Source organism: Chionomys nivalis, chromosome 2 (assembly GCF_950005125.1).
Source record: "Chionomys nivalis chromosome 2, mChiNiv1.1, whole genome shotgun sequence".
Classification (NCBI taxonomy): domain Eukaryota; kingdom Metazoa; phylum Chordata; class Mammalia; order Rodentia; family Cricetidae; genus Chionomys; species Chionomys nivalis.
In genome coordinates, this window is record NC_080087.1 from 76,967,043 (window position 1) to 76,982,460 (window position 15,418).

At 43.1% G+C, this 15,418-nt stretch overlaps 1 protein-coding gene across 1 annotated transcript; it reads right to left on the reverse strand.

Moving 5' to 3' along the window:
* Positions 1–3,219: 3,219 nt before the first annotated feature.
* Positions 3,220–9,389, reverse strand: LOC130868804 (pregnancy-specific glycoprotein 22-like). The gene is made up of 4 exons (XM_057760834.1): positions 9,194–9,389; positions 6,283–6,642; positions 4,526–4,885; positions 3,220–3,491 (listed from the first exon to the last, which is right to left on the reverse strand). The coding sequence occupies exons 1-4, from the start codon at positions 9,387–9,389 to the stop codon at positions 3,220–3,222; spliced, it is 1,188 nt and encodes a 395-aa protein (XP_057616817.1).
* Between the last annotated feature and the right edge of the window lie 6,029 nt (positions 9,390–15,418).

Below are 15,418 nucleotides of genomic sequence, written 5' to 3' on the forward strand. Positions count from 1 at the left end.
TAATGTACAAAACCAATATAATAGTTTTGCTTCATCTTATTATATTTTATTTTATCATGTTTTGTTGTTATTTCTTACAGGATTATTCTTCTCTAATGGGAGAAAGAAAGGGAGTGGATCTTCAAGGTAAGGGATGTGGGAAGCAAGTGGGAAGAGTTGAGAGAGGGCAAATTGTAAACAGTATATATTGTATGAAAAAGAATCTATTTTCAATAAAAGAAAAAAAGTTTATTCTTCAGAGTGATTACTGGCATTGACAACATTTAGTTAGATTGACTTGGTTTTGAAAGAGCAACATTATTAACATTAGAAGTGAAATTTGAGACCTTGCTGTCCATTTTTCAGATTACTAAAGTTTCCATAACAACTCAATAGTGATAGGGAATGGTACAATGACTTGCATGAAACTGACAAATTCCTAGAGAAACAGAACCTACAGCATTGGGAGCATGAAAAAAGACAAAAGTGATTTCACTTATAACTCATAGGAGTGAATCAATGAAGAAGACTGACAAAAGCTAACAATTTTTAATGACGAAAACAGACTAACTAGTATAAGAGAGGCCATTGCTGTAGGGGCACTTGTGAAAAACCACTGCCATCACAGTATTCAGTGCAGACCCTGACAGCTTTCCCTGTAAGACCAGGACTGACACAAGGACGCTGCAGTGACAACTTTTCTTCAGTATTCTCTTAGATGTCCTAGACAGGGCGATTAGACCACACAGATAAATAAAATGTAGCCAGTTAATTGGTTGTAAAATAAATCTGCAGATGACATGAACTTTTTTTGGAAAATCCTAAAGATTCTACAGAAGTTTCTGGAACCTGTAACAAGCACACTCATCTGAGCTCTACTTCTATAAACTAATATTGTACACAATTAGATGCAGTTTTGTCGCATGCATAGAGAAGATAGCTAACAAGGAAGACTCCACTGGGACCCATGTAGCTCTCTGGAAAGAAGAAACAGAATATATTTTGTGGATGGAAGAGGAGCCTTCAGGGATGGAAACAGGAGGAAACAGGTAGCAGGAGGTGGAATGGAATGAGAGAATACTTGGGAAAATGACAGGAATGGTGGGGGAATTACAGGAGCAATGTGATGTTTTCACTGTTGTTGTGAAACCTGGAATGTACAAGAGTGATCCTACTAGAGACTCCTAGTAGTGAGGAATCGTCTGAACCAGTCATCTTCTGTAAACACAACAGATTGGTGTAACTGGGACACCAATCAAACCACAAAACCTTTGAACTACAATCTCTCCTTCCTGTAAGATGTACTAGGGTAATGGTGGAACAGAACTAGTGAGAGTGACCAACCAATGGCCGGTCCAAGTAACCAACCATACAATAAGAGGGACCTCAAACCCGACACTTCCTGGATAGCCAGGAACCAGAGGATGGATAGCCCAGAAATTCAAGATAGAACTACACATGAGTGAAAAAACATTTCAATGAAATTATTACTAATGATATTCTGATATCTCGTAAATAAGTGTCTAACCTAATCAGAGAGGCATCATCTCACAATTATGGGAACAGGTGAAAACACACACAGCTAAATATTTGGCAGCAGCAGAAGTATCCCACAGAATAGGGGGAGGATGGATGATAGGAACCAGAGGGGCCAAGGACACCATGAAAACATAGAACACAGAATCAATAAAGCAGAGCTTATAGAGGACCAAAGAGACTGAAGTGATGATCATGGATCCGGTAGGAGTTTGAGCTAGAGCCTCTGCATACAAGTTATGGAGGTGTGGGTAGGTATTGTTGTAGAACTCCTAGCAGTGGAAGCGGGGCACACTTCTGACTGTTTTACCTGCTTTTAGAATGCTTTTCTTCCTACTGGGCTGCCTCTCCCAGCTCTGAAATGAGGGATTGTGGCAAGTCTAATAGAACTTGACATGCCATGTTCTGTAGATATCCCTGGGAAAACTGTTCATTTTTTAAAGGAAACAGAAGAGTGTGTTGGGATACAGGGCAAGTGGGGGTTTAGGAAGGACTGGAGGGAGAAGAAAATCTAGTCAGGATGTAATATATGAGAGGAAAATTTTTTTAAAAAGAAAGAAATACATATTAATAGAAAAAACATTAATAAGAAATGTCCACTGTGAAGACACTCTCAGGGTGAAAACAGTGTGATCGGCCCTTATGTGAAAGATGTTACATCTGTGCATGAAATAAACTGTAGATCGAATCTATTTAGAAACTAGTTATGTCCACAGTGAAAATGGGCAGACCTTTCTCCTGTCACTCTTCCTCACTTCACATGGATGACTGATATGCAGGCAGTATTGGGCATAGGTGAATTAGTTGAACAGGGAATGTATTTGAGCTTATGAGAGGATGGTTTTTCTCTATACAAACAAGACACAATTTTCACAGCAGACTCGGAGCATCCAAAAATTTGAGGACTCCTGTTACTAGTTTCCAAGAATTCTAAGGTATTGCTATATATTTGAACCACAACCTATGCTCTTAATGTCTTTGAAATTTTGTTTACTGTATTGATATCTTTATTTTTGTTTTAAGAAAACGTCACTTCAAATTTTGGCTCCCAGAAGGAGGGAGAACATGAGCAAAAAATCAGGACCACGAGGGATGCACCCACCCACTGTGACAGTGGAACTGATTTATTGGGAGCCCACCAAGGCCAGCTGGTCTGGGACTGAATAAGCATGGGTTGATTCCGGACTCTCTGAGCATGGCGGTCACGAAGACTGATGAGAAGCCAAGGACAATGGCACTAGGTTTCAATCCTAATACATGAACTGGCTTTGTGGGAGCTTAGCTGGTTTGGACGCTCACCTTTCTGGACGTAGATAGAAGGACCTTGGTCTTCCCGCACGGCAGGGAATTTGGACTGCTCTTCAGTATCGAGAGGGAGGGGGAATGGAGTGGGGGGAGGAGAAGAGGAGTGGGGATAGGGGGAGGGAAGTGGGGGGAGGGGCAATATTTGGGAGGAGGGGAGGGAAATGGGAAACGGGGAGCAGGTGGATATTTTAATTAAAAAAGAATAAAAAAAAAAAAGAAAAAAAAATTTGGCTCCCCCTTGTACACACATGTATCCCAGCATTATAGGTGTGAGTCACTATGCAGACAGTACCTGAGCAATAACTAATGATTTTCACCACATAACTTTTCACCATTTTATACCCTACTAATAAAGAAATGCCAGCATTCAACTGTGGGATGAGAGAAGAGGTCGCTCACTCATCCTAGCCTAACTGGGGGACTGGTACTGTAACTGAAGTGATTTAACACCTCACACTGGTATAGTCCAAAATCCTCTTTCCCTACAGGATCTATTCTGAGTGCACACTTTGTTGGGGACAGAGTCATCTTCTCTGTGAGCTGCAGATTCTCATTATTGAAGATCCAACGGATAGAGACATCAGTATCAGGTGAAACGCAGGTCAAGATCACAGATGTACCTCCTGTGACAGTGGTGTCAGTGATTTGCACAAAGGGCTGTGTCACAGACTCTGTGAAGAAACAAGGAGAATACCAAATGACAGTAGTCCACAGAATAAACCAGGCACTCTTAAGTGTATACTTTATAAAGTTTTCAGGAGGGAGAATTTGGAGCTGTGACTATAGACATAGATTGAGCTTTGGATCTGCCACGCAGAGACTGGGTTACTCTGATTTAGACACTGTTTCCTGTCTCAGTTTCTACACAATAGGACACACAGTGAATGATCATCACCATGTCCATGAGTTAAGCTTAGTCATGAACAATGGTCTGAGTTTGGGACCAGGGAGCTGCTCAGACAACAGCATCTGTTACTATTTAGCTGCAGAAGAGAATTTCCTAGACTGGAATCCTGTGGTGATGGAGGGATCTGGAGTAGCTGCCTCCTCTGTTTCTTCCCTTGGAGCTTTGACCTCCCTCTGAAGTCTCATAAGCCCATCAGAGCAATAGGCTAATGGCCTGCACACCTGTCCACTGAGCCTCAGGAGAAGGAGATGCACAGGTGACCTACCTAACTGCAGCTGCCATGGCTGCACACAGCTGAATCTAAACTCTAGGAGACAGTCAGTCGCATGACTTGAACAGTCAATCAATAAAGCTTTGTTCCTGTCAGCTCTGATGGGAAATCTAAACAAACAGTTACAAAAAGCTCCCCAATGTCATCTTGAGTTCAGACAGGCAAAGTTCTGGAGTTAGGACTTCCTCACAGGCTCTGTGAAGACCCGATGTCTTTATCAACCATGGACTGCCTGATTCCCACAGAGTCTTTCTGGGGAGAGCTCCAAGTATCTGCAAGGACACTGGCATCTTGGCCTTGAGTTTACCCAGCACAGGTCCTCCTCTCTGCAAGTGAATCCAGCTTAGGAGTTCTGATCTATTACAGTTTGTTTACCCAGTGAGTGTCCTGCAGTGATGGCCTAAACCCTGGAGGGAGGCTGAGCAATGCAATGGGGGATAGAGCAGGCACAGTCCAATCCTGACACGTTAGTGTATGAAATAGGATGAGCCACACCCAGCAGTCGGAGGCCATAGAGAGTCACTTACTCTTTACATAAAACTGCACATTTGCTCTTTCAATTTTGGAATCTTTGTTTAAAACTTCCAGTGTATACATCCCTGCATCACTCTCAATGACATCCTGAAGCAGCAGGGATCCAGTTTTGTAGACCTTCCCTCTTATTCTCTCTGCAGGCTCCCAGGAGATAGAAGACTTGACTCTGTTGTATTCTACAAGTTTACGAGCTGGGCTCCCATTGTTTGATTTGTGCCAGGAAAACACTCGCGCTTCTTCTGGAAGATTATGAACTTGGAGAAATACGTCTTCACCTTCAGCCACATAGCCAAGCACTGGTTGGATCATGAGTCGGGAAGAAGTGAGAGCATTGCAGAACACAGAAAGGGAACCTGGGAGGGAAGAGAGAAAAAGACATCACATGGGAATCACTGTGTTTAGTAAAAAGATGGTGACCTCCAGACTGAGGAGATGGAGTCATCACTCATCCTAGTGCTGCTTGTGTGTGTGAGTGTGTGTGTGTGTGTGCCACATAATGAAGGGCAGAAACATTATCTTTCTTGACCTTTCAAAACTCCTCTTTAGCCGGGCGGTGGTGGCGCACGCCTTTAATCCCAGCACTTGGGAGGCAGAGGCAGGCGGATCTCTCTGAGTTCGAGACCAGCCTGGTCTACAAGAGCTAGTTCCAGGACAGGCTCCAAAAACCACAGAGAAACCCTGTCTCGAAAAACCAAAAAAAAAAAAAAAAAAAAAAAAAAAAAAAAAAAAAAGGAAAAAAAAAAACTCCTCTTTACAAACAATGTCCCTGAAAGTGTCCTTTCTTCTGTATGGCTGCTTCCTCACTACACTCAGACAAACACCACACACTCATGTACACTGAGGTTTGAGGTGATGCCTCCCCTGCACTCAACAGGTCTGGAAGTAACGATCATTTTCTGGTTTTTTTCTTCAGTTTCCTTTGAGGCAATACTCATCCTTTGACGTCACCTAATAGGTGCACTTGTAGTATTGTCAAGTGCCCCTTAGCTCTGGGGTTGTGTGGGGGTTGGGAGTAGTCTGGTCTTCAAGGCAGACTCAGCTCTTTAAAATATTTGGGTAATAGGCTGCATGGTTTTGTGTCAATTTGACACAGTTACAGTCATTTTGCAAGAAACGGCCTCAGTTGAAAATGCAACCACCAGATGTGCCTGTGGGCAAAACCGCAGTACATTTTTTTAAATTGGGGATAGATGTAAAAGGATTCAGACCATTGTGGACAGTTCAAGCCCTAGGCTAGGAGTCTTGGGTGATATAAGAGAGCTGGTTGAGCAAGCATGAAGAGCAAGCCAATAGGAAACACCCATCTGTGATCTCTGCACCAACTCCTGTATTTTGTTAATGACACTCTCAATTTGAAGGTAATAAATACTCCAGTTTGACACGGATGTTCTAACCATTGTTTCTTATGATCTTTGAGAGGATATAAGTGCATTACAATAGCCTGGGTCACTTTAGTCCAGTCATGGAAAGATAACAGGATTCAGTTCTCGCAGGTCTAGAACCCCAATAGAATGGGTTGACTCTGACATGTTAGCTGAGTTACTTTCCATCAAGGTCTTTCTTGATGCACATGGAGACAGAAGATGGAAGCTGATCGATGGCCATTTGTCTCTATGAGTGAGTCCTACACTAAGTGTTCAAACCTCCACCTGGGGACACTGTGTAAGAGGGAAGGGAAGCTAGGCCAGCCATGGCAGCCCTGTGTGTCTAAGCCCCACCCAGCACTGAACAATGACAGAGAATCACTTACTGTCCACCTGGAGTTGCCCTTGTACATCTTCACTTGTACCATATGAGTTCAGAATTCGCAGTGTGTACAATCCACGGTCTTTCTGACTGACATTGTGAAGCTGCAGGGACCCATCACTGTTTAGTGTCTCCCTGCCACTGTATGCAGGTCCAAACAGAATTGGTTTCGTGGATGGTAGACGTCGGATACCCACAAGGTTATGGAAGACAACTATTCCTTTGAACCAGGCAAAGCATACAGAATTCTCTGGGTGATTGCGAACAAGTAGAAGAACACGTCCCCCTTCAGCAACGCTGGGTGGCACGAATTCAATGGTAGGCTGTGAAGAGGTGTCAAGGAGCCCACAGTTCCAAAGGTAAGCTAGAAGGGAAGACAAAGATGCATCTAAGTAGAATCTTTTATATTTGGCTAAGATGAGGCTCTGTGTCCTGAGAAGCTGTGTCCATAGTTCAGCCTAGGTTTGTGGGTGAGTGTCTCCCTGTCCTGCTTGGTGGTGCTCTGCACATGACCTTCATGCTCTCATTATCCCCACACTTGTCATTTCCACTGTATGGATCTCGCTCTTCAGTTGTCCGTTTGTCTGGGACCCTACTGGAGCAGATCCCTGCTCACATTTACAGTGGATGATGGTGGGGTGATGCCTGCCCACCCTCTGCCCCTACCAACTCTGTTTTCACTCTCAAAATTTGTTGTTGTTCTGTTCCTGTTGGAATGGCAGTTAACACCTGAATTCTCCTAGCTTTCTTTACTTCAAGTTCACTCGAACTGGGACGTTGTAAGAACCATAAGTTGTCCTGTATTTTTTTTTATTTTTCAGGACAGGTTTTCTCTGTGTTACAGCCCTAGATGTCCTGGAACTAGCTCTTGTAGACCAGACTGGCCTCAAACTCACAGAGATCTACCTGCCTCTGTCTCCAAAGTGCAGGGTTTACCAGCGTGTGACACCAACACCCGGTAGTCTTGTATTATTTTAAAAATGAAGCCAAGAGTGAACTTGAAGTATTCAGGAGTGAATTCAAATTCTGAGCCTCTCTCCCACTCTGTATTCTTCTCCCCTACAAACACTGAGACTCCTCTCATGACACCAGACAGTATGTCAGTCCTCTCCTCTCACACACTGTCACTCCTGGTCTCCTCACTTATGAGCAGAAGACCCAGAGATGTGGTGCACCCTTTACAGAGGAGCACAGAGGGGAACTGCATTGTCTGAGTAAGCTGATCTGTCCTGCCTCCGAGGTGGCTTCTCCAGCACAGTTCACAAACTCTGCTGTCCTTCTCATCTGAGCTGAGCCTCCTCCCAGGAAGGGGCACCTCCCATAGTAAATGGGCTGATGGTGGGTCTGTGTTCAAACCACTTCTCTGCCCCTCCAATGTCAGTGTTGCCCCATGTTCTTTTCTGATTCTCTCCTTGTGTTTCTCTCCTCTAGAACACAGAGCAAGAGTCAAGGGTGACGACCATCCCTGTGACATGAGATAATAGCAGCTCAGACTGGAACTGCACTCTGCTGTGTGCTGCTTTAGGTTTCTCAGCACAAAAAAGGGGAAATCTGCACAACTGTGCGACAAAGAACCCCAGCTGGGCACCCAGTCTGCCCTGTTTTCAATGCTCTCAAAATATAGAATTTGTTCCCAGCAGGAAGGTAACCAAACCGACTTTGAGACTCCAGTGGGCCCAGGTGGGTTATGTGTGTGGAAAAGAAGAAAACTGTTCTCCTGGAGTCACCATCAGACTGCGTTCTGGGCCCAGGATGTGTCAGGAGTCTCAGATCTTGGGTGTGTGGGAGGAGGTGACCTGATTCCTGGAAAACAGCTGTGAGACTCTTCATTCTGCAAGATTTTCAAGACCGTGCTCCCACATCCTCTGCTTCCCTGTGCTCCGTGGCCTTTCTGAGAGGCCTTGCACCTCTATCTAATTGATTTGCCATGGATAACATGCATTTACCAAAGGAAACACATGAAGTGAGAGAGAGAACATGGTCTCCTGGCAGTGTGACACACACATTAAGGAGTCAGTAGGTCTGAGAACCCTGTGACCATGATTTCCACTCTGTAAAAACACAATTGGAACCAGGGTCCTAGATAAGTTCCTAGTTCAGGCAAAATGCTTTTCTGCCAGCTCATTATGTATCCAGATGACATCCCTGGAGATCATTTGGGGAACTACAGCGCCTATCTGGGAAGGCTCAATCTATCCTGTAACCATTTGCCTACAGGAGAGAATTCCAGGAGCTTCACCCAGCCGACAAGCACTTGTCAAAATATCTCTTTCCTCAGTCCCTCTCCTTGGGGACCACAACCTTCATGTGAAATCTCATATGCCCAACAGGACAGTTAGTTAATGGCCTGGACACCTGCTGACCTATGCTTCCCTGCTGCCTCTCTGAAGAAGATGGCCAAGGGATGTAGCACAACCAAGGTTCTCATCTGATTCCACACATCACATGACTTTGACTACCAGGGAGCACTCTTCCTTGCCATCAAGACATCCAAATCCAACACTTAGAAAATGCTTCTCATGGACACCTGGAGTTGAGTCTGGGAAAGAAGTCTTGAGGCAGGGTGTCCCAGTGCTCATATCTCTGGGGATATCATGTTTTCCTCAACCAGGCTCAATGTTGATTCCCTCGGAGTCTTTCTCAAGGAAACATTCATGATAAGAACCTTTAGAGTCTAGACAGGAGCTGATATCCTTGGATGAACGACCCATCACACATACCTGTGTACAAGGAGAAGTCAAACGAAGGATTCTGATCTATTGCCTTTATTCTACACCTTGTAAGTCCCAAACTAAATGCTCAAACCCCAACAAAGGGACACAATGCATAGGGAAGGTAAGCACAGACCCCTCTTCTGTATGTGTTCAGTGGAATGAACCTCACCCAGCTCACAGAGTTCACAGCGAATAACTTACCATACACGTTGAGGTATGTGTATGTTGTTGATATGGCATTTCCAAGTATATTATAGGTTCGTACGGTATAGAAGCCTGTGTCCTTCAGGTTGACCTTTGCAAGGAGCATGGATCCATTGTGAAATATTGTCTCTCTGCCGCTGTGTGCAGGACCTGGTTTGCTTAAATTGTCAGATAGTTCATATTTTGCAATCATATTTGAGGGCCCTCTAAACCAGGCAATGGTTTTAAATTTCTCTGGCAGATTGTGTACAAGGAATAGGACGTCATCTCCTTCAGTCACTCGGGGTGGCACTGATACAGTGGTCACAAAGGCAGTGGTGGACAGGTGCCAGAAGGTTAAAAGGAAGGCTAGAAGGGAGTTGAGAAAAAAAAAAACTCCAGTGTTAATTGGTTGTAATCAACACTAAGCTTTGGTGTTTAAATACTGGTATGCCCACCCTCGTTTGCAGACTTGAGTAACATGAGATCCATTGACTCAGAATGTCTGAGTGTGTCATTAACTCTCTGAGGAATTCTCTGCTCACGTGTCTTTTTGGTTCCCCCACTAAGTGCCCCTTATCCCTGCTCACATAGAGTATTTCTGTGACGATCACTGCCTCTCTGAACTCCTTCTCTGGAAAGGCCTCACTTTCTGACTTTTTTCTCTTGTTTTGTTTTTTTGAGACAGGATTTCTCTGTGTATCCTTGGTTGTCCCGGAAGTTACTCTGTAGACCAGGCTGGCTTTGAACTCACAGAGATCGCCTGCCTCTGTGTCCCAAATGCTAGGATTAAAGACCTGAGCTGACACTGCCTGGCATAACCAGGAATTTGTAGGGACAGGATCAGTCAGATCTTTTTAAAGGGTCATTTCCTTGAGAAGACTCACACACTAGTGGATAAAGGTAAAAAAAAGGAAGGAAAGTGGAATGTGTCTCCATGGATTTCTCTTCATAGTTTTTAGGTTTGGAATTTATGACAGTAATTATCTTCAAGCGTGAAATAAATTATTTTAGATTTACTTATCTAAATATATGTGTGTATTTGTGACTTGTGCACATATGAAGATGTATGCCACAAATTTATGTGAGGCACATATACTAGGGTGTGCATGTGTGGGTGTATGTCACAGCACCTATGTGGAGGACAGAGTAGATCCTGCAGGAGTCTGTTTTCTCCATCTACTGTGTGGGAGCTGAGGATTGGTTTCATGTTGTCATATCTTCCCACACTGAGACATCTCACTAGCTGTCCCACTTGATCACTATTTGGAGGGTCATGCTGTTGCAGTTGGGAACAACTGTCTTCAGAACATTTCAGCCAATGAAATTCACAGTGAATATGGAGTGCTTGAGGCTTTTCTCTTACCATCATCACCGCCTGTTCTCTGAGAGCTTCTGGATGCTGAGCCTCTGTCCCTTACGTACCTTATGCACCAAAGCTGCAAGCAGAAACCTTGAGTCTCCTCTCAAGATCCTGTCCTCTTTAGGAGACTCCATCCTGCTTCTGAGATCCCATCCCCACAAAGTAATAGAGTGAGTACCCTTACCTGTGAGCAAAAGCCTCGGCCAGGGGGTACACCCCTTGCAGAGAAGCACAGAGGACTCCATCAATCTTCTCACTTGCTGTCCTCCGTCTGAGGACAAGAGCCTCAGCTCCAACACAGAACTCAGGCTCTGCTGTTCTTCCTCCTTCTGGGCTGAGATTCTTCTCAGAAAGAAGCACTTCCCAGAATCCAATGGGCTGTGAGTGGTGGGGTTTGAGTCTCCAAGGCACTGCTTAAGCCCTTCCACTCTCAGTGATTCCCTGCATCCGTCACAACTTCCCTTTATGTTCCTTCACCAAGACACAAATTGTGCAACAAGGCTGTTAAGCATCCCCATGGCCTCAGGAACAATGGCTCATCCTGGGGCTGACATCTGCTCTGTTCTTGCCTTGGGTCTTTAAGCACAAAGCAGGGAGCATCCATCATGCCTATGTGTCCTTATGACACAGAGACCGAGCTGAACACTCAGTCTACACCTTTTTTATCTAATCCCGGAAGGAAGGAGACAGAAATTCTCTGAGGCTTGAAAAGAGACCAGCTGAGTGATGACTAGGGATGAAGATCAATCCTTTATCACTAATGTCACCAGTCAAATTAGTGATTCAGGAGAGAGGCCCAGGAGCAGTTGTGTGAGGAGTTTCGTGTGCTCAGCATTGTTGAAGAGGTAGCCTGTTTGTCCTTGAAAGGACTGTGTGCTCCATCGTCCTATGGAGGGTTTCAAGGCAACATTCTAACATTATGTTTTGGGTGTACACATGTCCTCTCTGATCTTCCTGGGTCACCTTTGCCCTTTATTAAGTGATTCCTGGTGATAATCATATCTTTCCCTTTGAGAGAAGCCAGGAGGGAGGAGACCTTAACAGTCACCATGCAGAAAGTTGTTCTCAGACAAAGGAAGGAGCCAGTATGTTAGAGCAGGATTTAGGGAGGGAGCTCAAGGTGAGTAGGGACAGAAATGGAAAGCAGTCTGCTAGGCCATGGCTCAGGGAAACAATTTTCAGAGCATTGAGCAAATGCTCCGCTATGACCCCTGGGGACCAACGATCAATCTTATGCTCAGGGCTACAGTAAGCATGGATAAGAAGTCAAATGAGTCCTTCCCTGATATGTTCAACACGGGTAGGGTGCAGGGCCTCTCATCCTGATCACTGTGTTCTTTCAGACTCCTAATTCCTTCTACTGTAGGTCTAGACAGGGTTCCAGATTTGTTCTGGGAAGCCCTGGACTAAAGTTGGAAGTAGGGTGAATCCTGAGAAAGGTCATTCTCAGGAGGAGCCTTGTGCCCAGGAAATTTCAGAGGAAAAGTCCTAGGACATTTCTCTTGAAGTTAAAAGGACAAAACACATGGTGATCCGATAAGACACAGGTGATTACTAATATTTTTTGGTAATTATGGAAGTTTGCTTTTTACAGAGTATGTGGTCAATTTTCGAAAAGGTTCCATGAGCTGCAGAGAAGAAGGTGTATTCTTTCCTATTTGGATCAAATGTTCTATAGATGTCTGTTAAGTCCATTTGATTCATTACTTCCATTAATTCTCTTATTTCTCTGTTAGGTTTCTGTCTAATTGACCTGTTCATTGGTGATAGAGAAGTCTTAAAGTCCCTACTAATAATTTGTGAGGTTTGATGGCTGCCTTGAGTTTTAGCAATGTTTCTTTTACGTACGTGGGTGCTTTTATATTAGGGGCATAGATATTCAGGATTGAGACTTCATCCTGATGAATTGTTCCTCTTATGAGTATAAAATGTCCCTCTCCATCTCTTCTGATTGATTTAAGTTTGAAGTCAACTTTGTTGGAAATTCGTATGGCCACTCCTGCTTGTTTCTTAGGTCCATTTGCTTGATAAGCCATATCCCAGCCCTTTACTCTGAGTAGATGCCTGTCTTTGTGGTTGAGGTGTGTTTCCTGTAAACAGCAGAATGTTGGATCTTGTTTTAGTATCCAATCTCTTAGTCTGTGCCTTTTTATAGGTTAGTTGAGTTCATTGATATTAAGTGATATTAATGACCAGTGTTTGTTAACTTCGGTAATTTTTTTGGTAGCAGAATTTGTGTGTTTCCCTTCTTTGAGTTGTGCTGGTGAAGGGTCTCTAGATGTCTGAGTTATTGTGGGCATTGTTGGACTCTTTGGTTTGTGATTTTCCTTCTACTACTTTCTGTAAGGCTGGATTTGTGGTTATGTAATGTTTAAATTTGTTTTTATCCTGGAAAATTATGTTTTCTCCATTTATAGTGAACGAACGCTTTGCTGGGTATTGTAGTCTGGGCTTGCATCCATGGTCTCTTAGTTTCTGCAGTACATCTATCCAGGACCTTCTGGCTTTCACGGTTTCCATAGAGAAGTCAGGTGTAAGTCTGATAGGTTTACATTTATAAGTAATTTGACCTTTTTCCTTTGCAGCTCTTAATATTCTTTCTTTATTCTGTATGTTTTGTGTTTTGATTATTATATGGTGAGGGGATGATTTTTTTGATCCAGTCTATTCGGTGTTCTGTATGCTTTTTAACCTTCATAGGTATATCTTTCTTTAGGTTGGGAAAGTTTTCTTCTATAATTTTATTAAATATATTTTCTGGACCATTGAACTGTACTTCTTCTCCTTCTTCTACTTCTATTATTCTTAAGTTTGGTCTTTTTATTGTGTCCCAGATTTCCTGAATGTTTTGTTATCAGAGTTTGTTGGATTTGCTAATTTCATTGGTCAGTGCGTTTATTTTCTCTATGGTATCTTCAGAATCTGAGATTCTTTTTTCTCTCTCTTATATTCGGTTTGTTATGCTTGTTTCTGTAGTCTCTATTCATTTACCTAGATTTTCCATGTCCAGCCGGCCCTCTCTTTGTATTTTCTTCCTTGCTTCCATTTCAGTTTTCAAGTCTTGAACTGTTTTCATTATCTGTTTGATTGTTTTTCCTTGGTTCCCTAGCATATCATACGAAGATTTACTTAATTCTTCAAACTTTCTGTTATTCTTCTCATACATTTCTTTAAGGGAGTTTTTCACCTCCTGTTTAAAGGCCTCTATCACTTTCATGACGTTAATTTTTTTTTACTTCTTCTTGAAAAAGGTATTCATGCCCTGCTGTTGTAAGATCGCTGGGTTCTGGTGGTTTCATGTTGTTTTTCAGATTGTTGGGTGAATTCTTGCATTGGCGCCTGCCCATCTCTTCCTCAGAATGCTCCCCTATGGATCTTCTTTTACAGGATCAGGTCTCTTTGCCCACTGATGTACCTTCTGGTGCTGATATCAGGTCTCCTTGCTGGCCAGGTAGCTTGTAAACAAAGGGCCTACCTTGCTTGCTGCAGACAGGCTATTGAGACAAAGGAACTAACGCCCGCCCGGTTTCCCTAACGACTCAGTCCCAGCACCCGAACAGGCTGAGCAGGGTGATGTTATGTGCCCAAGAAGGGGATGGAGGCAGAAGGGGGCGTTTCTGGATGCAAGCTGGTTGGGATAGGAAGAGAGAGGCAGGATCCAGGGAGTATAGCCCCTGCAGGAAGACCAGGAAGTATAGGGGGATGAGGAACGTCTGTGTTCCGTCCCGGGCTGGTGCCGCGGGTCAGAAACTCCGACCTGAGAGTTTTAATGCAGAATTTTATCAGAACGTCCATGAAGAGCTGATATCTATACTCCTTAATGTGTTTCACATAATAGAATCAGAAGAGTCATTGCCAAACTCTTTTTACAAAGCTACAGTTTTCCTGATTCCAAAACCACACAAAGACCCAAACGAGAAAGATAATTACAGACCAATCTCACTCATGAACATCGAAGCAAAATTCTCAATAAAATTCTGGCAAACAGAATCCAAGAACACATTTTAAAAAATTATCCATTACGATCAAGTAGGCTTCATCCCTGAGATGCAAGGCTGGTTCAACATAAGAAAATCTATCAATGTAATCCATCATATAAATAAACTGAAAGAAAAAAACCATATGATCATTTCATTAGATGCTGAAAAAGCACTTGACAAAATTCAACACCCCTTTATGATAAAGGTTTTGGAGAGGTTAGGGATACAAGGGTCATACCTAAATATAATAAAAGCAATATAGAGCAAGTCAACAGCTAATATCAAATTAAATGGAGAGAAACTCAAAGCCGTTCCACTAAAATCAGGAAGAAGACAAGGCTGTCCACTTTCACCATATCTCTTCAACAGTGTTTTTAAAGTTCTAACAATAGCAATAAGATAACATAAGGAGATCAAGGGGATTCAAATCAGAAAGGAAGAAGTTAAATTTTGGTTATTTGAAGATGATATGATAGTGTACATTAGTGACGCCCAAACCTCTACCAAAGAACTCCTACAGCTGATAAATAAATTCAGTGAAGTGGCAGGTTACAAGATCAACTCAAAAAAATCAGTAGCCCTCCTATACACAAAGGATAGTGGAGCAGAGAGGGAATTCAGAGAAACTTCACCTTTATGGTAGCCACAAATAGCATAAAGTGTCTTGCGGTGACTCTAACCAAGGAAGTAAAAGATCTATTTGACAAGAACTTTAAGTTTTTAAAGAAAGAAATTGAAGAGGACACCAGAAAATGGAAAGACTTCCCATGATCTTGGATGGGTAGGATCAACATAGTAAAAATGGCAATTCTACCAAAGACAATCTATAAATTCAACACAATTCCCATTAAAATCCCAACAAAATTCGTCACAGACCTTGAGAGAGCAATAATCAACTTT